Here is a 25,207-nt window from a genome sequence, read left to right as displayed (position 1 = left end):
TTGTGTTTTAAAAAGATCACTCTGGCTGGCACATGCCTGTAATCCCAGCCACTTGGGAGGCTGAGGCCAGAGGACCACTTGAGCCTAGGAGTTCAAGTTCAGCCTGGGAACATAGCAAGATGCCATCTGTAAAACGAAAACAAAAACAAAAACAAAACACTCTGGGAGACTGTTGTTAGGTTCTCATCAGGATCCCACTGCCTCTCCCCTGGCCTGCTTCCCCCGGGCCCTTCTGCTCTGCGTCTCCTTCCTTTTCCCTCACCCCGTCTCTGAATGCTCAGGAGAACCCTCAGGATTGGTCTGCCTGTCTCCAGCCAGTCTGAAGGGACGCTCAGTCTTTCCTGCCAGCCTCACCTCCCCCGCATGCCACTCATTTGCCCTGCAGGCCACTTGTCACTCACACCATCCTCCTGGCTGATTCCTTTGTACTTTCTTGCCCCTGCCCTTTGCTGTGGCCCAGCCTTTTGTGGCCTTCTCATCTTTTCAGTCTGATCTTTGGTGCCCTCTCCACTCCACTCCCACAGCTTCAGGCATCTCCTGTATTTCATGTGCCTCGGGGTGTATTGGCTTGCCCCTCTGACCCTGAGGCCCTGGAGTGCAGGGCTCATGACTTACCCTGCTCTAGGTTAGGGCCAGCCTACAGCTTAACATGCAGAAGGGCTTCAAGGGCTATGGGTTGTGGATTGGACCTTGGAGTTTCCCAGGCTTTCTTGTCGTCTTGGGGAGGAACTATTCCTCTTATGCTCGAACTTTGGGGCTCCATGTGCTGGATTGTGGCCCAAAGATCTGGTGCATCTCCAGGGCCTTAGCTGATTCCCTGTGGTAGGCCCTGAGCCAACAGGGAGATGGAGGTCAGGGTAGCAGCGGGACACAACTGCAGGAGAGAGCTGGGGCTGAGTTGGGGTGGGGATGGGGACTTGGGACCCTTGGGGAGGCCCAGCAAGCCTAGCCCTTACCCCCTACCCTTGGGTTTCAGACTTGAAACTGCATCTGCAGAGCACTGATTATGGTAACTTCCTGGCCAACGAGGCATCACCTCTGACGGTGTCAGTCATCGATGACCGACTCAAGGAGAAGATGGTGGTGGAGTTCCGCCACATGAGGAACCATGCCTATGAGCCACTCGCCAGCTTCCTAGACTTCATTACGTGAGTGTGCCTTGTAGCGCCTTCTTCTCTTACCTGGGCAGGATAGCTACACCTGCAGGAGCTGGCCCCAGTGTGGCGTAGGCCAGCTGCCTTCATGCCTGTGTCAGCTGTCAGAGCTGATGGCAGCTCTGTCAGGCCAGCTGTCACAGGGCCCTGCCTTCAGAGTCCTCCCTGACTGTGTGCATGGCCATTCAACAACCCTGGACTTCCAGGCCACCACCTATAAAATGGGGTCACCAGCACGTTCACTACTGGCTGAAGATATGGTGGGCAGGCAAGAGTGTCCCGTGCCGTAGTGCTGGTTGAAGCCTCTTCGCCCAGTCACATAGACTGGGGTAGGGAAACCTGGGAAGGTGGGAGCCCTTTTTCTTACCCTACAGCACCCAAACAGAACACTCACCAGGCCCCACTCCCCATGCCAGGGGTCAGGTGTCAGGGGATGGACAGAGCTCTAAAAGGCCAAGGTCTTAGGATAGGCCCATTCTCTATCTGCCCTGACCATGGCCCTGGGTCTCAGGGAGATTGGGTCGGAGTAGAGTTGGGGGGCAGGCTGAACGTCTAGCTGCCTTTCTCAGTTCTGATGCAAGCCCTCAGGAACTCAGGTGGGCAGGCCCCCATTCTTATGACCCTTGGCTGCCCCAGCTTCTTCATTGTCTGACCCTTGGGCACAGCTCTGCCACAGCTCTGCCTTCATCAAGCTCCTGGAGAAACTGAGTGGAGGAAAGGACCTTGGGATCTGCAGGCTCGGGAGGGGCACCTGGACTGCACAGGGAGGTAGAGAGGGTCCCTTTGCAGGGATGTCCCAAGAGCCATGAGCCAAGTCCTGGTGGACAAAGAAATAGCCCTAGCCTAGGTGGTGGCCCCACAGGGGTGGTGAGCAGAGGCATGCTCGGCGGCTAGTGTCTAGGAGAGTACCCTGCATTGGCAGAGTGTGAGTGTGCAGTATGGTGAAGCATTTCCCTGAACTCTCTGGGTATTGTCTAACTTTTACCATTCCTTGATTATGGTGCCCCCACTCTCCTCCTTGGGACCTGGCACACCTGCCCCACTTGTCCCTGCAGGGACAGAGTTAGATGCCTGCTGCCTGGCCTGATTCTTACCCCCTGCAGTTAGGAGCCACTTGCCCAGGATCCACTTGCTCAAGGAAGTGCTGCAGCCAAAGGGCTCCATTCTCAGGCAGGAGTCACAGGCTGGGACACCTGAAGGGCCAAGGAGCATGCCCAAGCTAGGAAGCAGGCCCTCTCCTGGCCACAGGCCTCCTTTCCTGAGAGCCTCCTTGCTGCCCTGGCCTCCATCAAGGTATGCCAACATGGACCTACTAGGGCAGGAGGCTGGTAATAGGGTGTCTCTTGTGGTGCCACATTAGGGGTCACATTGCAGCTCCCCATCTGTTGATCATTCCCTGGCCTTGGTCTCTGTGTTCCTTGCTGCACAGCCAGAGCTGAGGACATACCAGGAAGCAGTACATTTATTGCCAGAGCCCAGCCTGAGACTTGTTTGCACAAGGCTGCTTCAGCTTCCTGGTGAATGTTCTGGCCTTGCCAGCTAGGCTGGCCAGAGGAGGCCTGACCCCATGCCCATGGTCAGAGGGTAGATATCACCTATCCCACTGCCCACTGGCCCACCTGCCTGTGCAGCTAGCCTTTGGCCTGTCTTGGTCTTAGCCTGCCAGGCCATGAAACTGGAGAGGGCTCTGAGCGTGACTGAGGCCGCATAACCGCAGCTGGAGGCTGGCTGCAAGCACCAAGGGTGCTTAAAGCAGCCAAGTGCTGTCCTGTGGCAGGCTGTCCGAATCTGCCACTTCCCACCCCTTCCATTCATGGGTGATTGTGCCTTCCAGTCCTACCAGCCACTCACTCCTGCCCTCACTCAGGAGGAGCTCAGCAGTCACGTGTCAGCCCATCAGGGCCTGTGTCTGCTTGGTCCATGACCTCGTCATCTCCAATGACCTGCTCCTTTGCTCCTCTGCTCTGCACTTCAGCCACCCCCACTGATGGCTGCCCAGGCCCATGTCACCACCTGGAACTGCTCCACCCCTGAAATTGCTGAATCAGGCACCCTCTCTACCCACAGCCTTCAGGCCCTCCAGCCCACTCTCAGTCCCTTGTGGGACACGGGTTCCGGACTCAGCGGGACACTAGGCCTTGCTTCCTCCCCTGCTACCCCTTCTGTCTTCATTTCCCGCCCTCCCCAGCTGAAGTTCCCTGGTCCATCATTCGAGCACTTTTCTGCCAACATCCGCAGCTCTCTTGGCCGCCCAACTCATGGTCCCACCCGGCTGGCAGCCCCCCAGCCCTGGAGGAATCCCAGCAGCCTCCAGCCTGGAGCCGCCCTCCCCCTACCTCCACTGCCGGGAGGAAAGCTGGGGAAGCCAGCCTTGAGGGGGGGTCATCCTTGCTGCCAGGCGTGCATGCTCACCCTCTTAGCCAGCCTCAGCTTGTTTCTGCCTGGCAGCCTCTGGCTCTACCTACTCAGCACCCTGCAGACCCCACCAGCACTGCAAAGACCACCTTCCCGTCTTAAACACCATTGCTCTCCTGCCCCCAGCCTCCTCTTGGGCAGATGGCCCACCCTCTTCACAAAGACAGTAGAAGCCAATAATATGCCTCCCAGTGCTGCTTCTGCCGCCCACCCCCTGAACCGCATTCCAATGGCAGAAGTGCCCTTCGTTTTCTCTTGGATCCTTCCACCAATGTTCTGAGTGCCCTCACCTTACTCCCTGGTTGCTGAGTGGCCACTCATTTGCATTCCTGCCTGTTCAGGAATTCTTCTCTTCATTATCTAAGCAAGCTCAAATAATTAAAAACCATCTTGTGGGACCTAAACTTTTACATTCACTGTCTGTTGTCTCATTTCCCCTCATCCCTTGAGCTTTCAACAGTCCTGTCACTCCACCACAAGGCCCTGGCTAAAGCCAACCCTGACCTTCATGTAGCCAAGGTCTCCAGGTGTGACCACTCTGTGGTGTCCACCCCCCAGCCCCCCTAGCTATTTCTTTGCTCCCATGATGCCTCTCTGACTTAACTCCTACCTCTCTGGCCACTCTCCCTTCTCCACTCTGCCCCAGCAGGCTATCCCCAGTGTGTGTGTGGAGTGTTGCAGGAAGGAGTGAAGCCTTCCATAGAGGCCTGAGCTCCCCCAGGCTGGGGCTCATGATTGGCTTCCCTGAGGAGGTGGCTAGTTTGGCTGAGGGGAAAAGCATTTAAGGGAAGCATTGGAATTGGGGGTTTTTAGGTTGAGGGAACTATACATGTCCTGAGTAGCGAGCATGGTGCACCTGGCTCTGTGCCCCACACAACAGCCTCCCGGTATGGTGCCCACTCAGGGAATGAGGAAGCTACCCTAGAAAACCCAGAGGAATGTACTCAGAGAGGAGAGTACAGTCCTCCAGGCAGTAGAAGCAACAGTGAGAGGCCCTGTCCTGGGTGTGAAGACCTGAGGGAACAGTGCCCTGACTGCCCACAGACAAAGCTGGCCCAGCTGGGGACAGAGGTTGGGACCATCACAGAGGTCACCTTAGCTCCATCCCTCAGGGCTTCATAGTTGCTTTTGGAGCTGCCCCAGGCTGGCTGGAGCAGGCTTCTGCCAGGAGGTGATGAAAGCAGGAGCTGGCTGAGGCTGCCTCTGCCCTTCTGTGTGAGAGACAGTGTCCACTGCTTTTGTAGGTCCTGGCCAGCCTTCAGCCGCACACATAACCAGTACCTGCTCTGGGCCAGGCCTGGGGCTGGGAGGGAGATGCCTGGATGCAGTGGGATGGCACCAGTGATAGTATAGACAGTGCCTGGAGAGGACTGTGAGCTGCTTTAGCAAATGGAGCTGGGGGTCACAGGTGGCTTCACAGCATTGGGAGGACTCCAGGATCAGGTGGGGATAGAGAGGCCACTGGAGAGAGTAGGTAGCTGGAGAAGAGGCAGCTGTCTGGCATGGGGCTGACAGCCTGAGTGAGATAGGGCCCCTGAAGTAGACTGTCGTCATGTGCTCTTGAGAGGATCTGGCTCAGTTTCATGCCACTAACATGTTGTTATGTCACCGTGCCCAAGCCCAGTCATTACCTTGCTGTGAGACTTGGGATAGTGTCTGTCAGGGTTTTTTTGCCCTGGAGGCGACTTTGATCTGGGCCATTCCATGATGTTTTCCCTTGAGAGAGTCGGTCCTGGAAGGGAAGCTGAGAGACTTGTGGGAGGAGTGAGTGCGGCCTCTGGGGAGTCCCAGGTGGGCTTTAAAGGCCTTTGTCTTTGAATGAGTGAGCCTCCCTGGAGGGGTCCTAGCCCAGGTGCCCGTTGGCAGAGCCTGGGCATGGGTAACCTGCACCACCTGGAGGATCTGAGGGCCCATATTTCTCTTGTGTCAGGGGCCTCAGTGCCACCAGCCTGGAGTGGGCAACTGGTAAGAGGCTTTGTCCCAGGACAGTGGCCTCACATGCCTAATGGGCCTGTCAGCACATCTGTGATTTTCTCCAGGACCTGTCACCCCAACCTTGGGGCCCTGCTTGGTCACAGAGGGGCATCAGGTCCCTCTGGCCCCCGCTTCCCTGGCCAGTTCCTGTCTTTGCTATCTGCAGTCACTGTTTCTGGGTCCATGGCAAGACTCTACAGTTGGGGGCTGTAGGCCTGCTGTGGTTTCGGGGTCCTGGGCTAGACCTGGCTACTGCCTTGAAGGAATGCCAGCACTTTCACTCTTCTCCTGGGGTCAAGCATGCAGGAGCTCCATGAGGCCCAGAAGGCTCAGACCAGGTGGAAGGACCCAACTGGGCCTCAGGGAGAGGCAGGACTTTTATGAGCAGGTTAGAGCTCACTATCTCTGTTTGGGCCACATCTCACTCATATGCTTTTTTTTTTTTTTTTTTTTTTGAGCTGGAGTCTCACTCTGTCGCACAGGCTGGAGTGTAGTGGCACGTTCTTGGCTCACTGCAAGCTCCGCTTCCCAGGTTCAAGTGAGTCTCCTGCCTCAGCCGCCAGAGCAGCTGGGATTACAGGTGTGCGCCACCACACCTGACTAATTTTTGTATTTTTAGTAGAGACAGGATTTCACCATGTTGGCCAGGGTGGTCTCAAACTCCTGGCCTCAAGTGATCCACCCGCCTCGGCCTCCCAAAGTGCGGGGATAACAGGCGTGAGCCACGGCACCCGCCCTCATCTTCTATTTATTTAATTTTTTGAGATAGGATCTTGCTTCTGTTGCCCAGGCTGGAGTGCAGTGGCATGATCATAGCTCACTGCAGCCTTGATCTCCTGGGCTCAAGTGATCCTCCTGCCTCAGCCTCCCAAGCATCTGGGATTACAAGTGCATGCCACCACACCTGGCTAATTTTTTTGATTTTTTAATAGAAATGAGGTCTTGCTATGTTGCCCAGGCTGGCCTCAAACTCCTGAGCTAAGAGATCCTCCCACCTCTGCCTCCCAAAGTGCTGGGATTACTGGTGTGAGCCACTATGCCTGGCCCTCACTCATCTTGATATGGAGCCCCCACTGGAGCCCCTGCTGGGGACTGCAGTGGACAGGCTGGCAGGGTTACCCAGGCATCATGGCTGCCTCACCAGCAGCAGACCAGCCCCCCAGGGTTGAGAAGCCATGTTGTTCCAGCAGGTGGCACCAAAGGGCACAGCAGAGGGGCAGGGTTGGCTAGGGACTCTGAAGGCTTCTTGGAGGAAGTGGCTTCCTAAACTCCAACCCAAGATGTCTGTGGGCCCAAGCTGAGTTTTGAAGACACAGGGCAAGGGAGGGCCTCTGGGCAGAGGAATACAGACGGCCCCACCCCCACCCCACAAGGGCCTCTTTGGCCTGGCGGGCAGCCGGCCCTCCACTCCCCAGCTGTCTTCCCCTGGAGGGAGATGCTGACCAGCTGGAACCTTATTCCCTCCTATTGAGGCCAAATGAGGGGAGGAATGGTGGAGTGGCTTTCTGGGGGCAGGGAGGCAGCTGCTGAAGCCAGGCAAGGAGGAAGAGGAGGATTTCCCTGCCTGCCGAAGGCCTCGGCCTTGGGAGAAAGGCAGACTGCTGGGCCAGCCTCATCTCTGCTAGGGCTGTCCTGTCTCTCATCTCCTGAAAAAGAGGATTCTGTCCCTCACTGGGCAGGAGAGAAAAGCAGGGCTGCAGCAGCAACAAGCTTATAGCCAGCCCGGGAAGGGAAGTGCTGGGCCTGGCACAGGATCGCCCACGATTGGCCTGGCTTGGGTTTGAAGAGGGCCTTGAAGGGGCTGGGGTGGTGTGATTGTGAGTGGCCCTTACTAGGCTCAGCATTTCCCCCACATAAACAGATGCCCTGAGTTGGGGGCGCAAGGAGGGGGAGGTTGAAAAAGAGGAAATTGACTGGTGGGGATCCCTCTAAGAAAATGAGACTAGGTGGGGTATGTAGAGCCAGGCAGGGGGCCCTGGCCATGGGTGGAGGTGTGTGGACACTGGCCATGGGGACGTGGAGCTCCTCTGCTTTGTGGTGTGATAGGGCCTGGTGCTGGCCCTCTCTGGGCCTTATGTGCTCTGACAGTGGGGCTGGTAATGCTAGTGGTTGTGGGATCACTTGGATAAGGTGGGCCTTGGGTGTGCTTTTTCTCCCTCTTCCTGTCCGAAAGGGAGTGAGAGCATAAGAAAGCATCCTTCTGCTTGGGGGTAGGGGATTTGTGGCTGGTCTCAGGGAGCACCAAGGCTACATTGGGGCTGGATGGGGTGCAGTTAGAGTATTGCGGGGTGGCGCATATGCAGCATGGGTTCTGGGGTATGTGAGATGTTGGAGGCCTCATAGGCATGTGTGCTGTCCAGGGTAGAAAAGATGCAGGCTGGAGCTGCAGACCATGGCCTAAAGCTCTGGCGAGCTCTGAGGTCCCTTACTCTGCCAGCACTGTGGGGTTGGGGGCAGGAGGCTGCCCATTTGGGCCTCTTGGCTTTGCAGCTGCAAGTGGGCCCTGCTTGAGGCTCTCAGTTATGGTTGGGAGTTAGGGGACTGTCTCTTCTCAGTGCACATCCTGTAGCTGACCCAGCCAGATTGGGGGTGGAGAGAGGGCAGTTGCCTGGCCCCAGGCCCAGGAGAGCAAAGGTCTTCGCAGGGCGCCAGGCTTGGTGGGAGCTGGGGGAGTGTAGAGCAAGCAGGGGGAGTGGGGGTCAGGCCAGGACAGGAGCTGGGGCCTTTTCCTCCTGCCGCCTTTCTAGAGGGCCCTGTGGGAGCTCCCCCAGTGGCCAGTGCTTTGAGCCGAGGCCTGGGCCCTGGGCTGCCACCTCCCCTCCTTTCTTTCTTCAGTATGGGGGAAGACACCTCCTACCAAGGTCTTCCCTGGACAGCCTGAGCACTGGTTGCACAAGGTCCTGTCACAGGGCAGGGGCCTAGCTCTGGCCCACTCAGAAGCTAGGACAAGACCCGTGCTCAGTGCCCAGCTCAGAACAGCAGCCTCCACCCCAACTTTTATCCTCCCATAGATGCCTCACCTTGACCTTGGAGGAATTTCCCCTAGGCCTCATTTAGCTCCCTCGTACCCTGAGTTCATCTCTGGTGACAGACTGGAGGATAGTTGTGGCTACTGCAGCCTAACTGTGGACTGGGGCTTTCTGCCCTTCACTGCATCCCCACACAGGTGACTACACAGAACTCTCTGCCCCAGCCCCTTTGTAGCTGGTTGGAGGCAGAGCCTTGTCCCTTGCCAAGTCTGAACTGGGCAGTCTCACCCCTCCCCAGCTCCACAGCCCCCTCTGCTGCCCATGTACCCCACAGAGCTGGCCTTCTGCAGGGCAGAGTGATGGGAGCCTCGGCCTGGGATCGACCTGACCCAGCCTCCTGTTCAGGTCTCTGGGTCTTATCCAGGCCGTCCTGGGTGAATGCCCAGCTCTGGCCTCAGGCCCTAAAAGAAGAGGACAGTTCTCTATCTCTGGCATGGGCTGTGCAGGTCTGCCTGACCTGGGCCTTCACTCCAGAGAACCCCCACTGGCTCCTTGCTGGCCTTCCCTGGAGAAGGTTCTCTCCACTCCACTCCACTCCTCAGCCTTTCCTCCTGTCACTCTCTCTGCCTCTTCCTCTTCTGTCCCCACTGGGGGACAGAGTGACCCTAACTGGATGGCGATTCCCCTGCTTACACCCTGCTTATAGATCCCTAGTGCTCAAAACAAAGCCAGGGCCCTCCAGGCCCAGCCTCTGCCCCCCGCCCACTGCAGCCCTGTGCTGCCGGCTGCTGCGCCTTTCTCTCCCTCTGCCAGTCCTGACCGTGCCAGTTCCTCCAATGCATCTGTCACTCAGTGAGTGCCTCCAGGCCTTTGCACATGCTGTTCCCTCTTCCCAGAACACGCTTTCTTCTCCCAGCCCTTTAATTTCCCAGGCTCTCACACTCTTCACCCCCTGGGCTGGGCTGCATGTCTCACCTCCTGTGCCCCGTTCCCGTGTCCTGTTAGAACACTGTTCATGCTGTGGGGTAGTTAACTCATGTCCCAATCCCTCACAGGGCATGAATCCCCTGCCCCCCACTTCGGAGGGGGGCTGTGTCTGTCCTAGGCCTCTGGCAGTGGGGGTGGTCAGAAGCTTGAGAGGAACATGGGGAGGAAGAGGAGACACTGGTGCTTATCTGCAGCACCCATGAGTCAGCACACATTGTTAAGGGGTGATGGCCTGTGCAGGGGGGCGAGGGCATGGTGCTATGCCAGGACTTCCCGGCCCCCACCTTGATGGGTTCCTTGCTATTGCCTGCCCCCTGTAGTTACAGTTACATGATCGACAACGTGATCCTGCTCATCACGGGCACACTGCACCAGCGCTCCATCGCTGAGCTCGTGCCCAAGTGCCACCCACTAGGCAGCTTCGAGCAGATGGAGGCCGTGAACATTGCTCAGACACCTGCTGAGCTCTACAATGCCATTCTGGTGGACACGCCTCTTGGTGAGCCGCTGTGATGGTCATGGGAGGTGGGCAGTGGTGTCAGCATCAGCGCATCAGGGTGGGGTTTGTGGACCCGCTGGGGGGTGACCCTGAGCCAGAAAGTGAGACCTGCCCACTGCTGCTTACCTTTGTTTCCCTTCAACTTCCTCCTCCCATTCTCTCCTCACTTCACCCCTCTTCTGCTCCTGTCCTGTTGCTTTTGCTGGGCCAGGCAGGCTACCCAGGGCCTGACTGGGACTGTCTCACTTTGTGAAGCAGTCTGATTTCCCAGAGTGCGGAGGAGGGCTGAGCTCGTGGAGAAGAGTGAGAGAGAGGCCCAAGTCCGTTGGAGTCCTGAGAGCTCCGACAGACTGTGGCCCGGAGCTGGAGCCTGAGTAGAGCCAGAGTGGCTGCCTGTGAGGCAAGGAGCTAAGCAAACACCACCACTTCCCTCCACCGAGCAGGTCCCCTGGGCCAGGTCAGACAGCGTCCAGCAGGATGCAAGGTCCGTGTCAGAAGCCAGGGAAGGGGAATCAAGAGCTTCCTGCAGAGCCCTGCTTAGGCAGTGCTAGTTCCTGCCTGCTTAGGAGGCTGAAGAGATGGCACTAAGTGTCCTCATAGCCAGAGTCCTGGGCCTGGGGTACCACCTCCAAGAAGCCACCAGGGTTGAACCACAGGGCTGTAAGCTGCACTGGGTTCTGAGCTGAGAGGCCTGAGCCCTACCTGCTAACCTTGTCTGCCGTAGGCTTTCCCAGAAACTGAGCTGGTTCTGGGCTGTTTGTGGCTTCTTCAGTTTCTCCATCTTTAACGAAGAGATAGACCAGTGAGTCTGCAGGCCCTCTTGGGGGATGGGGGTGCTCTATCCTGCTCTGGCCTCTCTTTTCAACCCCACAGTGGCCCCCTGGGTCACTGGTCTGTGCCTACCCTGCTGTTGGACTTGTCCTAAGGAGGAGGCTGGTTTTCCAAATGTGGGCGCCAGGCCTTCCTGGGGGGTGTAGAGAAGTAGGCGTTAGGCCCCGAATCCACAGCTGCCCCTCCAGAAGGGAGGATGTCATGGCCTCTTATGCAAGCCTGTCTTTGGCATGGTCTGAGCTTGGGTCTGCCCCAGCGGTGATTAGATCATGTTATGGCTAGCTGCCTCCTTTATAAATCAATTTTAGGAGCAAGGAGGCAGGAGAAGCTCAGGTCAGTGTACATGGCCTAGAGCATTGCTTCTGCCACTTCCAAGGCAACAGCCCAGGCTGGGGACCCCTCAATACCCAGCCCTGTGGGCCTTGTGGCACGGGCACTCTGTCCCGTGTGGGGAATTTGAACATCAGGATTCTGGCCTAGGCCACCTACCCACCCCTCAAACCATGTTTCCTCCCCAGCGGCTTTTTTCCAGGACTGCATTTCAGAGCAGGACCTTGACGAGATGAACATCGAGATCATCCGCAACACCCTCTACAAGGTAATGCCCCACACAAGCCATGGGGGATTGGCCTGTCGGTGGGTGGGGCTGTGGGAAGTGGTAGGGCGGTGATTTATGTGAGGTGCTGGGACAGGATGCAGCTATGCCAGGCTCCTATCTCAGGGGCTTATCTGCTTATTCTCTGGCTCCCATGCTGGGCACAAGGCTGTGTGGAACAGGTTCTCCATCCCATAGTACCTGTGGCGGGCTCAGATAAAATCAGCAGGAGTGGCTGGTACTCCACCGCTGGCCTGTTACAGCTGGCTCCTGGACAGCCGCTCCCCCAGCATCCAGGAGGGTCACGGGCTACCACCCAGGCCGTGGCCCCTGGAACCGCCCTACCTAAGCTATTGCCAGCAAGGACTGGCACTTGAGCAAAGGCAACAGTGTGCTCACTTATGGTGGGGGGAGGGATCTGGCAAGGCATAGACAGGTCCTCATGTCCCTCGTAGGTTCCCAAGCTTGGAGTCAGTGCCACTTCCCACTGTCCTCATCCCTTGCCCACCTCTTGCCTCCCACCAGGCTGTAGCATAGACTGGGCAACGCCTGGGGATTTCTGGGTCAGCACTACCCTGGCCCAAAGAGATTAAAGAGCCAGGGGACCGGAGAGGAGAGGAAAGTTTAAAAATTAAAAAAAAAAAAAAAAAAGTCCGAGACCAGTTAGGTTAGGGGTGTTTGGGATAGACTCTGCTCTGGCTGCAGTGAGGCACTGAGCTATAGCGCCAGGACCCCAGATGGGCTGTAGTCAGGAACATGGATCTGCAGTGGGCATGCCCCAAAGCAGGGCTGAGGATGACCCTGGCCAAGGGACCTGCTGACCTCACCTGTTTATTGGGTGAGTCCTCTCCTGCCCTGGTTGGAGCGAGCTGGCTGACATTTGGCTGCAGCCTGAGCCCAGGCCCGCCAATCTCCCTGCAGGGGCCTGGGCCAGAGCACAGTGAGGGTTGGTGGTAGGGGAAGGGCCTGCCTAGAGGTTGCAGTGGTGTCGGCAAGGGACCAGCACGTGCAGAAGGAAAGCATAGAGCATGGGCCAAGTGGCAGGCAGTTTGCTGTGGAAGGACACATTCCAGATGGACAGGGGAGAAGTCTAGAAGAAAAGGCGGGCATGGGATCAAGTTACCCAGGGCTTTGAATGTAAGGCCAGAAGTTTGAACATAGTCCCGTGGGCAGGGTCAGCCAGTGGAGGTCTCCAACAGAGCAGTCTTCTCAGAAAACCCCTTCTAGCCACAATGTGAAGAGCAGATTAGAGGGCCTGAAACCAGAGGTGGGAAGGTTGTCAGCTTCTTTAATCCTTTGGACTGCGCTAGGAACTGGGAAGGTGTCATTATCCCCATGTGAAAATGGGGAAAACATGGGGAAACCGAAGGCTCAGAGAAGTAGGGTGGGTTGCCTAAAGCCACATAATAAGTCACTAGCAGCGCCAAGGATCACACCTGGCTCAGCTTGTTTGCAAAAGTGAGTGCTCTCACCCACTCCGCTAATAGGGCACAGGCCAGCCAGTTAGCTGAGAGGAGAGAGAGCTTACACACGTGTGTGTTTGTGTGTGTGTGTGTGTGTACGCACGCGCCTAGCTGGCCTGTTGCCGGGTTCCCTGCCCTGAGACAGGGTGAGGGGTGCGGCTGTCCGCCAGCCTCACCCATGCCCTCACCGGGCCTGACTGGTTCTAGCTGGAGTTGCCGGCGAGGGCTGCCCAGGCACTAGCTTGTAAACACGGACCCAATGCTGTGGGCCTTGTGCCAGGACTGCCAGCCTGTCAGGCGATGTCCCAGCCTGGTGACCACAGATGGGAGATTAGGCGGACCCTCAACCACCCAGCAGGTGGGAACAGTAGGCAGCTGGTGCAGCAGCCGTGGATTGGCAGACTCCAGGGGACAGGGCGGGGGTGGGAAGGTGACCTTGGTACCGGGGTTGCTGGGATCTTGCCAGTTTCTTTAGCTGCCCTAGCCTCCAGGGGAGAGTCCCACCAGCCTCCCTGACCCTGGGATCAGCCTCTCCTGGGATTGGTACAGATTGGCTAAGCAATTGGGTGGGTAGCAGGGCATGGAGCTCAAGACCTGGTTGGTTGGTTCCCCCACAAATAGGAAGTGCAGGCCCCACTGGGGCAGGCTGTGGGATTTTTGACATATCCAGCTTGGCTGGCCACAGGGAAGGAGGTGGCTGGGGACAGACCCCTAGAGGGACTGTGAAAGGTACCACCAAGCCATGGGAGGGGTTGGCAGCTGTCTCTGCCACCCATGCCCTCTCATTCCTGGGATCCTCTGTGCTGGGGTCAACCCTCTCTTCCAGGCTTCTTACTTCCTGACCTGTCCTAGATTTTTGTTTCCCATGATCCCAGAGGTCACTCTCAGGCCTTCCCCTGAGTCGGGCTTGCCCAGTGTTGCTGGCCAGGGCAGGCCTGGGCTCACAGACTCCTGGGTCTCATCTCATCTCTCTTGGAGCACCACCCAGCAGAGCCTGTGAGCCCAAGTTGGCTGATGGTTGGTGGAAAGGTCTCCACACCTTGGAGTTCAGACCTCAGTATGAAAAGCTTTCCATGCCATCCAACTCTTGCCTACAATCTGGAAGAATAGTCTCTAGCCTGTGGAGCCAGAGTCTCTGAGCCCATGCCAGCAGATGGGACCAGGGAGGTCTGAGTGGAGGGTGGCCATTACAAGGGAGCTCCCCATGGGGCCTACGGTAAGATTATCCACCCTCCTTGGCATGGAGAGGTGTTGGGAGGAAGCATGGCTGCTTTTGTGAGTGAGCGTTGGGAGGGACCCGGGGCCTGGGCTGACCTCTTCTTTCCTCGTGCCCAGCAGATCCAATTTGCCTGGGCAGGGAGTGCTTGTTCCCGCCGGCAGCCCATGTGCCTGCCATTGTACTGTGCCCAGCTGACGTCCGTGTAGGCAATAACCATCCCTCAGCAGGAACTGGCCTGACAATTTTGTTCCTGCTGTGTGATGCTGAGGGGCTGCCTGGAGGATGGGAGGAGGAGGTGTTCTGTAAGGGAAGGTGGCAGAGAGGGCCGGGGGCACTCAGTCCCTGCCATCCCTGTGGACTTTCAGGCGTGGCCTTTCCTCACCAGCCCACGCACCTGTTTTTTTTTTTTTCTTTTCTGAGACGGAGTGTCTTTCTGTCGCCCAGGCTGGAGTGCAGTGGCATGATCTCAGCTCAATGCAACCTCCACCTCCCAGGTTCAAGCAATTCTCTGCCTCAGTCTCCCGAGTAGCTGGGATTACAGGCACCTGTCACCATACCTGGCTAATTTTTTTGTATTTTTAGTAGAGATGGGGTTTCACCATCTTGACCAGGCTAGTCTTGAACTCCTGACCTCGTGATCCACCCGCCTTGGCCTCCCAGAGTGCTGGGATTACAGGTGTGAGCCACTGCGTCCAGCCACACCTGGTTTTCAGAGGCTGAAGAAGGGGAAGTTTGGAAAGATTTGGGGAAAAGGAAGGCAGAGCAGCAGGGGAAAGTCAGAGGACCCCTGCGAGCCCCGCCTTCTGTGAGATGAGGGGGTGAAGGAGACTGTAGCCTGAAGCAGACAGTTGGGTGGGCCCTGCCCTGGCACTCCTGGGTGGGAGGCTGTGGGCAGCTGCCACTTGGCTGATTCACAGAAGTGTTTCATTGGCTTTGCTGTAAGGGCTGCCCTGGCCCATCCATGGGTGTGCTTGTACCCACCTTGAAAGGGGCCAGGGAGGGGAGGAGGGAGCTGTGAGGGCTTGTGCCTAGCAAGCCCTCCAGAGCCTCCTTGCCTGTGCTGAGCAAGCTCCATGCTCTCTACAGGCCTACCTGGAGTCCTTCTACAAGTTCTGCACTCTATTGGGCGGGACTACGGCCGATGCCATGTGCCCCATCCTGGAGGTGAGTGCCTGCCTGCCCTCCTGCCTGCTGGTGCCCGCTAGCCCTGGCCTGGGGAGGCTCTGCCAACTGACTGGCTACTGCCTCTTTCTTCCTCCCTCTCTCCTTACCTGTGCACTGGCTCCACAGTTTGAAGCAGACCGCCGCGCCTTCATCATCACCATCAATTCTTTCGGCACAGAGCTGTCCAAAGAGGACCGTGCCAAGCTCTTTCCACACTGTGGGCGGCTCTACCCTGAGGGCCTGGCGCAGCTGGCTCGGGCTGACGACTATGAGCAGGTCAAGAACGTGGCCGATTACTACCCGGTGAGTGCCCCGGCTGGCAGGACAGTGGTTGGGTGTGTTGTCACCAAGCACCCCCACCCAGAACCCTCATGCTCGTGCTTCCCCCCACCCCCCTGGCCAGGAGTACAAACTTCTCTTCGAGGGTGCAGGTAGCAACCCTGGAGACAAGACGCTGGAGGACCGATTCTTTGAGCACGAGGTGAGTCTGCAGGGTCTGCTTGTCAGAGGGAGGCCAACCTGGTGGTTTAGACCTGACTCTGTGGCCATGGCCACCTGGACACCACATCTGCCTGTGTCCACAGGTAAAGCTGAACAAGTTGGCCTTCCTGAACCAGTTCCACTTTGGTGTCTTCTATGCCTTTGTGAAGCTCAAGGAACAGGAGTGTCGCAACATCGTGTGGATCGCTGAATGCATCGCCCAGCGCCACCGCGCCAAAATCGACAACTACATCCCTATCTTCTAGCGTCCTGGCCCAAGGCTCTCAATTGCACTCTTTGTATGTGTGTGTGTGTGTGTGTGTGTGTGTGTGTGTGTGTGGTCTGTGACAAGCCTGTGGCTCACCTGCCTGTCCGGGGTGTAGTACGCTGTCCTAGCGGCTGCCCAGTTCTCCTGACCCTCTTAGAGACTGTTCTTAGGCCTGAAAAGGGGCTGGGTACCCCCCCCCACCAAGGATGGACCAAGACCCCCTCCAGAGCAAGGAGGCCCCCTCAGCCCTGTGGTTACAGCTGCTGATGTGTCTAAGAAGCATGTGGTCACTTTCATGTTCCTCCCTAACTCCCTAACCTGAGAACCCTGGGGCCTGGGGGCAGTTTGAGCCTCCTCTCCCTTCTGTGGGTCGCTCCCAGAGCCATGGCCCATGGGAAGGATAAAGTGTGTGTGTCCTTGGGGCCTGGGGGGATGTTGCTCCTCAGCTCCCTCCCTCAGCCCTGCCCCTCTGAGACAATAAAACTGCCCTCTCTAAGCCCAACTGTCTGCTGTCTCGTTTAGGCCCTAGTACCTCCTCATGACCCCTAACTTCCCTCGTGACCCCACCTTGCTAAGCAACCCTGCCTAAGCCTCCACCTCCCTCCCTCAGTCAGCAGCCGAGATTCTTCAGGGTTGGGGAGTCCCAGGAAGATAGCCCCTTCTTCTGCTGGAGGCTCAGATGCATACAGGCCTGGGGAGCTAGGTGTTGGCCCTGGAGGCCCCCCTGGCCTCCCCAGTTGCTTCAAGCAATTGGGATCAGTGTCATTACCCCCATTTCACTATGAGGAAACCCATGGTCTTAAATGATTTGCCCTAGGTCAGTGGAGGAGGGGGAGGTATGAACCACAGAGTCTACCAGGGGAGTCCCAGCCTCCACGCTGAGCCCCAGGAGTTGCCACCCTGTCACACGGCCACACCGTGTCACTCAGCCAGCCAGCCAGTGACCCCCTCCAAACAGCACCTGCCGCATTTTAGAAGAAATAAAAATTTGTCTTTATTTAAAATGTGGCAATTGGAAAGTACAGTACATGCTTCCCTGTGGCTTGGGGGTGTATAGTTGGGGCCCTAAATCTTGAGCCAGTCAAGAGACACTTGGGATTTAGCCCTCAATTGCAGCACTGAGGCACTGGTGCCGAGAAACAATCCTAAGGGGGTCCCCAACCCACCCAGTCACTCCTTAGTTTGCAGAGGCACTATCTGCAGAGTCCTGTGAAAGGCTGCAGTGAAGTCTTGCATGAGACTCCCCATCCAGTGGAGTTCTCCAAGCTGTAGGGTAGAGCGTTGTGCCAGGAGGGTCTGTTTGGGCTCATGAAGCAGTGGAGAGGCGCAGAGGCTCACTGGGAAACCTTGGCCTCACCGGGCCTGGACTGGGCATCGGCAGTGAGCGTGAAGTGGGAGTGGGATTCTTTAGGCCAGGGTCCAGGACAGACTTGGGGGATCGTAATGCCGGGGGTTTTCGGGGAGGAACCCAGGGCTCACGGAGCCTCCTGTGCTGCAGTGGCTGGGCCATACGTGCACATGGCTCACCGAGCCACTGCTGGCGAAGGGCCGGGGCTCAGGTTTGGGTCCTGGGCTGCGTCCTGTGGTGGGGTGGCACCAGGCTGGCCAGGCTGCAGTGCTCGAGGCAGACAGTGACTGATGAAGAAGGCCTGCAGGAAGCGGCGCCGCAGGCCCTCAGGCAGGTAGTAGTGGATGAAGTACATGAGCCCCAGGCCCTGGCCGGGGTAATAGCGGCGGCGGGGCCGAGCTGCCAGCAGCGCATCTGTGATGGCGTCTACAACTGGGCTGAGGTCGGACATGGCCAGGCGTAGCGAGCGCAGGAACTGCCCATGCAAATGCTCGATGTAGTCCTTGCCGTAGGCCTGCAGCAGCTCTTGAGGCAGGTTGGCCAGCAGCAATTGCTTGCGCTTTTCCCACTGACCCACGTTTCTCACTGACTCTGGGGAAGGAGTGGCAAGGTCAGAGCGGGGTCAGCTAGGAGAGCCAAAGCCAATTAGGACTGTTTAACCCGCGCCAGGTCTCCAGCAAAAACCACACCCCCAACCAAAACCACGACCATTCATCAAACCTGACCTGCCCCCATAAGACCATTCCCAGCCCCACTCCCCACCCCCACCCCACCCCCAGCCCTGATTCCCACCTGTCTTGAAGCAGCCAGGCTGGATGATGCTGACCTTGACCCCCCAGGGAAGGAGTTCACAGCTGAATGTGTCCATAAGTAGCGCCACGGCCGCTTTGGAGGTTCCATAGGCCCCCAAGCACGGATATGGCATGTCCCCTGCGGATGGATTGGGAGTGGGGCAGCTCAGCTTTGGCAAGGGGCTCCCTAAGCCCTCCCCCACCCCAGGGGGCTCCTTTTTGCTCCAGTGGGGTGGGCACTCACCTGCTGGACTGCCCACAGTCACGATGCGGCCCCTTGAGCTGCGCAGCAGGGGCAGGAGGCCCTTGGTCAGTTCGAGCGCGCCAAAGAAGTTCACCTCCATGCAGCTACGGAAAGTGGCCACTGGAGACAGCTCTGCATCAGCAACTACTTCATTGTGGCCTGCGTTGTTGACCAGGCCCCACAGGCCTGGGGTCACAGAGCAGAGGAGGGAAGCCTTAGGTCAGCCCAGCAGCAAACTTCCAGTCCCCGTGTCCTTCCCGCTCCCCTGCCACGCCCTTGCCTGGTGGACATTTGCCACTGACCGGTGCTGGTGGTGTGGGCCTTGGTGAACTCTAGCACGCGGCTAATGTCTCCTGATTTGGTCAGGTCCATCTGCAGCAGCCTTAGGCGAGGGGAGCAGCAGGTACGCAGCTCGATGGCACCGGGGCTGTTCAACTCCAATACGGTGGCCAGCACCGTGAAGCCCATGGAGTCCAGTTTCTTGGCCGTCTCCTTGCCAAAACCAGAGTCACAGCCTGGCCAGGCCAGGGCAGTCAGTGAACTTCCACTGTGGCCCAGCCCAGCCTGAGACCACCCCAGAATCACCAGGGTCTGGATGGGATCCAGGCCCCTGCAAACCCAAGCCACCAGCAGTCAACAACCCTAACTCCTTCCCTAGGCCCATCCCTGGCAGGCTTTGCCCCTCTAGCTGAGCCCTGGCCACTAACTCTGTGACAGCTGTCATCTGCCTGACTCCCCATGGCTACCCTACTAATGTGGCTTACAGAAGAGGAAACTAAGGCCTAGTAATGCTAAGTTGCTTCCCAAATTCACACAGGTCAGGTCTGGGACAGTCCCAGGCCCCAGTGTGGTTCTGCTTTCTTGATTTCAGGCCACAGCTCACAGGCACAGGCACAATATTAGTAGGAGCCTCCCTTTCTTTTTTTTTTTGAGACAGGGTCTCGCTCTGTTGCCCAGGCTGGAGTGCAGTGGCATGATCTTGGCTCACTGCAACCTCCCCTCCTGGGCCCAAGCATTCCTTCCTCCTCAGTCTCCTGAGTAGCTGGAACTACAGGCCTGTGTCACCACGCCTGGCTGGTTTTTTTTTTTCTTTCTTTTTTTTTTTTTTTTTTTTTTGAGACGGAGTCTCGCTCTGTTGCCCAGGCTGGAGTGCAGTGGTGTGATCTCAGCTCACTGCAACCTCTGCCTCTCGGGTTCAAGCGATTCTCCTGCCTCAGCCTCCTGAGTAGCTGAGATTACAGGTGCGCATCACCACGGGCCTGGCTAATTTTTGTATTTTTAGTAGAGACAGGGTTTCACCATGTTGGTCAGGCTGGTCTCTAACTCTTGACCTCGTGATCTGCCTGCTTCGGCCTCCCAAAGTGCTGGGATTACAGGCGTGAGCCACTGCGCCCAGCCTGCCTGGCTGGTTTTTAAATTTTTTTGGAGAGATGGGAGTCTCACTATGTTGCCCAAGCTGGTTTTGAACTCCTGGGCTCAAGTGATCCTCCCACCTTGGCCTCTCAAAGTGCTGGGATTGAAGATGTGAGCCACCACATTCGGCTTCTCTTCCTTTCTGACTGCCCAGGCCTCTCCTTCCTTAATCTGGACTCTGAAGCAGCCCCTTCTGTAGTCCTGTCCCTTCCTGCCCTCTTGAAGCCCTTCTCTACCTAAGCAGCCAAAGAGATCTTTCCAAAAATGACAATATCCCTCTGTGCTGCAAACCTTTCCAAGGCTGCCACAGTCCTCAGAATGAAGCCCAAGCTCCCTGGCTCAGGCCCTGTACAACGTGAGCCCCACCTCCCTTCCCAGCCTCAACACCCTCTACTATTTTTTCAGGCTGGAGGCAAGCTGGAGGCCCATCCCCACTTCACCCAGACCCTTGGAATTCCAATCAGTGGCAACAGGGGTGTTTTCTGAGCCCCAGACTACTTGCCTCCAGGACAGGGACCATGATAGATGAAGAAGAGAACAGACCTACATTTGAATCCTTTCCCACACCCGCCAAGTGTGACCGAGGTCAGTTACCACTCTTGGAGGCTTAATTTCTGTCTTTGGTATGCGGAGAGAAGAACCACCAGGCAGAGCCAGTGTAGGGGTCCAGTGTAGTACTGATAAGCCCCTGCCTCCTTGATTGTTCCCATGCTGATCCTGGCTCCATGGGCAGTCAGTGAGGGAAGGGGAAAGGCCAGTGAGCCGGGAGGCTTTCTGTTCTGCTCCTGCTCCCACCCCTGGCCCTCAACCCTGCCCCCCAACCCCCATCTTCTGGAACAGAAGCTGCAAAGCAGCTCTGTTGCCCTACTCCTGGACCGCTCAGTACGGTCTCCCCATCTCAGCTCCACTCCCTCTACTGAAAACAGCACTGGGCAGGGGTCTTCGAGCTCCTGCTGAGGAGGGGTACTTCCCAGGCAAGTCTGCCTTGGAGAGGGAGGCAAGCATGTGTGTGTGTGTGTGTGTGTGTGTGTAGACACACACATGCATATGTGCACTTGTCTGGGTCCCTCTCAGAGCAGACAGGTCCTCCCAAGGGAAACAGATCTCCCAGTTCTGACCTGAGCTGACCACAGGCCTCAGCTCTGTGGTCCCAACAATCACCCACATCTTGCACACCCTCTTGCTCACATGCACACCCTCAGATACTTGTACATACTTCCAACTTGGCTGGATGTTCTCACAACAGGCTCAATCCCTACCACCCATTGGCGCACACATGTGCACATGTGTGCACACAGGCACCTGATCCTCAGCCCAAACCCTGATCCCACAGCTGAGCTCCAGGAGTAGCCTTGGCAAGTGGTTCTCTGGGCATTCTTAGGAGGGAGAGGGGGAGTAGCAGCTCTGCCAGGCCCAAAACACAGTGTTCTTGGCAGGTGGGGCCGAACCTGGTTACCTACTTGTCTTCCAACCGGGTGTTGAGAGACAACCCCCAAGTGTTCGGGCCCTGGGAAACTTGGAGGCTTACTGATGCTTGTACAGGGCAGGTTGGGTGGTCCTCTCTCCCCCAACCCCAGCTTTGCAACCAGAGATCGGGGGAGCCCAAGTTAGAGAAAGCAACCCTCCTCTCACCTCTCTCTCAGGCTCAAGGCCAGAAGCAACAGCAGCAGCACAAAGGCCTGAGGTGAGACCTCAGGAAAGACTACCCAGCTAGGCCACTAGTACCTGCAGATGGCCTGGGTCCTGTTGACGTGGCTCACAAATAAAGAAAGCAGGAAGGGATCTGCCCTGTCCCCAGAGACAGAGCCCACAACCTGGCCCCTACTTCATACCAGGGGTGTCTGTTGATTTTCCTTCCTCAAAGCCCTGAAACTGGGGTCCGCTGAGGCTTCACACTGCTCCTGGAACCTGGGTCCCTCCTGTCCAGCCCAAATGCTTCCCCATCTCTACCATCTTTGCTGGAGCGCAAGGCCCTTGTGCCTCCTTCCCCCCTACTCTGCCTCAGCAGTCTGGCTTCTTACCTGATTCATGGCCCCTCCCAAGGAAACCACCTCATATCCCCTTCTCCCCACCCCCACAGCCAGACTGGCTGTCCCCTACAGAGACCATGTGTACTCCTGCCTTAAGCCTTTGTCCCACATCCTTTCTCTGATCCGAGATCCCTTTCATACTCCACTTATCTCCACTCATCCGCCGAGGCCCCACTCAAGGATTTCCTCCTCCGGAAAATTCTCCCAGCCCCATCTGATCACACAGGGCCCCTAGTAGACCGAGGTCTCTGAGAAGCCAGGTTGCTGGCTGCCCCAGCAGAGGCCCAGTGCAAGGACAAAGCCCGGAGCACCTGTCCAAAGCCGTGGGTGTTGGGGAGAGACCAGGCTGCTCCTCCCCCCATGCAATGGAGTCAGTGCCCCCTGGCCTTTCTCCCCCTCCCCACTTCCAGCCAGGCCTCCAGCACCCCCCTTCCCCTTCTCTCCCTCTGATGACAGATTTATTCCCTGCTCCAGACAAAGGAGCTCAGCTAGGCGGCCACAGGCACCTGAGCCCGGCTCTCCAAGAGCTCCTTCCTGGGCACAGAGGACCAGGAGGGCTTGGGGGTGGGGTGCTGGGTGCAGGCTCTGAACTACTGCCTCAGCAGTTTGGCAGTGGGTGGCTAGACAGAAAGACAGCTGAATGTCCAGCTGCCCCTCATGGTGACCTCAAGCTTTTCTGAACTCCAAGGATCCCAGCCAGTGGGGGATGGGTGGGGTGGGGAAGTTCCCCATCTAAGCTCTTCTCTCTGGCCCCAGGAATGGGAGATGGGTATCTCAGGTGGGGATGTCAGGCAGAGTTCAAGGGGTAACGATCCTCCCTTCTCAAGGCCTCCGAAGTCCCCTGAGACTGCTCTCTTGGGGAAGAGAATGGCATAAACTCTCAAACTCCAGGAGGTTCCCTCTTCTCAGCCACCAGTCAGTTTCCTTCTCGAACCTGCCCACTCCCTGTCTCACTTTCCCTCCAGCACTCCCCGCAGCGGCAGGTAGTGAACCCGGGCTTGGGGAGGTGCCCGGCGCTCCCTACTTGGCTCGCTCCCTGCACCCAGGGGTGGAGAACTCTCCCACTCTTGCGCTGAGGAGCCCGCCTTGGCCGTGCCCATGGGGAGTCAGTCCTGTGAGGGTCCAGTCCCGCCCTCGAGCCTGGAGTCCCCGCGCTCCGCGACCCGCGCACTCACCGGTGATGAGCACCGCGCGAGTGGCCACCGGCAGGCGCTGCGGGCGCGCCAGGCGGGACAACGCGATCCAGCCGGCGGCGGCCAGCACGGCGAGTGCGGCCGGCGGGGGCAGCAGGCGCTGGCACAGCCAGTCGAGCGCGGCCAGCAGCGCCAGCGCCGCCAGCAGCGGGCGGCCCAGACGCAGGTCTGAGCGCAGCAGCTGCAGCAGCGCGCGGGCAGCCACGAGCAGCCAGGCGCCGCCCGACGGCCAAGGCCAGCGCTCCATGGCGGCCCAGCGGGCTGGGGCGGGGCGGGGCGGGGGCCGGGCCGGGAAGCGGGGAGAGAGAGAGTCTGGGCCGGGGCGCGGAGTGCGGGGGTATACCGGCCTGGGGCGCGGGAGGGACACTCGCTTTCCCTGCTAGCCCTCGGGCCGAGCTTATAAAGAGCCCCGGGGGCGGGGGAGAGGGCGGGGAGCGGGAGGGGCGGGGGCGGGGCTTTCCTTCACATCTCTCCCGGCACCCCCCGCAGGGCAGGTGCCCCCCCCCCCCCCACCGCCCTCGCCCCACCCCCTCGACCAGATTCGATTTGGAAAAAGCCGGAACAAAGTCCCAAAGTTGCTGCGCTCGAGGAGCCGCCTGGCTGCGGGCGGTGCTGGGGAGAGGGCCCGTCGGTCCAGCCCGGGTGCCCGGCCTCAGCTCTCCGCCGCGCCCCCACCCACACGCTCGGGGCCGCCGAGCCGCCGCGCTCAGGTGAGCACATGTCACTCACGCTTGTTCGGGACACCTGAGGACACGCACAACCGGCATCCCGGTGTCCTTTGCTGATCGCACCACCGCGGCCGCCAAGCCTGCAGGAACACCGCGGGGAACCAGCCGGTGCTCACCCGGTCTCCGCTGCCGCTGCTGCTGCCGCCCGCGCCCGTACACGCGCCGCACTCCCACGTGGTCGGCTGCGCCAGGTCCCTGGCGCACACACCCTACGGCGCGCTCACCCCTGAGCAGCTCGCGGCCACAAAACCCGCCTGGAACAGGGGCTGGCGGGGAGCAGGACGACCGCTCCGGGTTCTTGGGGTCTCTGCCCCGTCTTACCCTTTCCTTCCAGGGCTTAACCCTGGGGACGCACAACCCCACTTCCCACCTCACAAATGTATGTGTGTGGGGGTCATTGTGGGGTGGGGTGTCAGAGGAAGCACCTAGGTCTCCCATTACTTATGGCCCACCCCCGCCAACCCCAAGAGCCAGGCCAGAGGGACGTCGGTGAAGGCAGCCTCTAGGACAGGGTGGTCCCTGCCTTGCTCCCCTGAGCCCCCAGGGGGTAAAATAAGTGGTATGAGCGTGGGTGGATTTTTCTGCCTGCATGTGTGAAGGTCTCCATGCTTGTGTGTGGCCCAGTGGCCCCCCACCCTGCCCACCCCCGTGTCTGGCACCCTGTGCCTAGCATCCATGCCAGGGCTCTGCCAGGCACTGGGAGTTGGTGCCAGTACCTGGCTGCAGGCTTGATGCTGAGAGCAGTAGGTGCAGCCCTCGGCAGAGGGGTCCCTGCTTCCCGTGGGCCTCCAGGCCGTGCTCAGTGCCTCATGCCTGCCCTCCCAAGATCCTGGGAGGTTGTGGACTCCCTGTCACACCTCCTAGTCCTGTTGCTCATTCTCTCTTAGGTGCCCAGGCTCTGCCAGGGTTTCAGGGCAATGCATCCTCCAAAGCCCTCTCTGCCACCAGACACAGCCCCCTCGTGAGCCAGGGAAATCTCAGGGGAGGCTGGGAGCCAGACCCCCCTAAAGGGAGAGTCTCTGGGTGGAGGACCAATTTGCCCTGAGCCACTCCTGTGCCTCCACCTATCCCTCCTCCTAAGGACAGATGACAGGCAAGCCCCGGACCTGGGAGGCAGGACTTGAATGAGGAGGGTGTGTGTGCCTGACCTTGGGTACACGACCTTGTGTGCCTGTGTTTGTAAGCACTTGTGTCCATGGGACTCTGTGGCTTGTCCAGGCCATTTGGTTGTGTCACTCCCTATGCCATGACCTTGTGTGTGCAAGTGAGTACATTTGTGTGCATTGTGTGTGTTTCTGGTAACTCTCTGTCCTTCGGTCTGGATCATCCTGCCTCTAGAAACTCAGGGAAACATTCCTTTTCCAAAGTCACTGATTCCTGTTGCGGTGAATGTATGGCCCAGGCTTGGAGGCAGACACAGCACACCTGGCCTGACTTCCTGA

General features: G+C 58.3%; 2 protein-coding genes across 2 annotated transcripts in view; one reads left to right on the top strand and one right to left on the bottom strand.

The window, feature by feature from the left end:
• ATP6V0D1 (ATPase H+ transporting V0 subunit d1) overlaps positions 1 to 16,520 on the top strand; it is a 42,858-nt gene extending 26,338 nt beyond the window's left edge. The window contains exons 2-8 of the mRNA XM_054453942.2: positions 977 to 1,148; positions 9,820 to 9,998; positions 11,348 to 11,427; positions 15,193 to 15,270; positions 15,397 to 15,573; positions 15,674 to 15,751; positions 15,855 to 16,520. Coding sequence (XP_054309917.1) covers positions 977 to 1,148; positions 9,820 to 9,998; positions 11,348 to 11,427; positions 15,193 to 15,270; positions 15,397 to 15,573; positions 15,674 to 15,751; positions 15,855 to 16,016 — 926 coding nt within the window. The 3' untranslated portion in view covers positions 16,017 to 16,520. The remainder of the gene's footprint in view (positions 1 to 976; positions 1,149 to 9,819; positions 9,999 to 11,347; positions 11,428 to 15,192; positions 15,271 to 15,396; positions 15,574 to 15,673; positions 15,752 to 15,854) is intronic.
• A 467-nt stretch (positions 16,521 to 16,987) lies between these two features.
• On the bottom strand, positions 16,988 to 23,440 carry HSD11B2 (hydroxysteroid 11-beta dehydrogenase 2). The gene is made up of 5 exons (XM_054453941.1): positions 23,020 to 23,440; positions 18,704 to 18,916; positions 18,402 to 18,587; positions 18,159 to 18,296; positions 16,988 to 17,957 (listed from the first exon to the last, which is right to left on the bottom strand). The coding sequence occupies exons 1-5, from the start codon at positions 23,282 to 23,284 to the stop codon at positions 17,542 to 17,544; spliced, it is 1,218 nt and encodes a 405-aa protein (XP_054309916.1). The 5' UTR covers positions 23,285 to 23,440; the 3' UTR covers positions 16,988 to 17,541.
• Between the last annotated feature and the right edge of the window lie 1,767 nt (positions 23,441 to 25,207).

Source organism: Pongo pygmaeus, chromosome 18 (genome assembly GCF_028885625.2).
Source record: "Pongo pygmaeus isolate AG05252 chromosome 18, NHGRI_mPonPyg2-v2.0_pri, whole genome shotgun sequence".
Classification (NCBI taxonomy): Eukaryota; Metazoa; Chordata; class Mammalia; order Primates; family Hominidae; genus Pongo; species Pongo pygmaeus.
Note: the sequence above shows the minus strand (reverse complement) of the source record. Positions and strands in the feature narration are given on the sequence as shown.

Excerpts from the sequence above, each read along its gene's own strand:
- HSD11B2 (XM_054453941.1), bottom strand. The coding sequence starts at position 23,284 with ATGGAGCGCTGGCCTTGGCCGTCGGGCGGCGCCTGGCTGCTCGTGGCT. Across the intron at positions 18,297-18,401 it reads GACTGTGGGCAGTCCAGCAG|GGGACATGCCATATCCGTGC; the intron begins GTGAGTGCCCAC and ends ATCCATCCGCAG. Across the intron at positions 17,958-18,158 it reads GCCTGGCTGCTTCAAGACAG|AGTCAGTGAGAAACGTGGGT; the intron begins GTGGGAATCAGG and ends CTCCTTCCCCAG.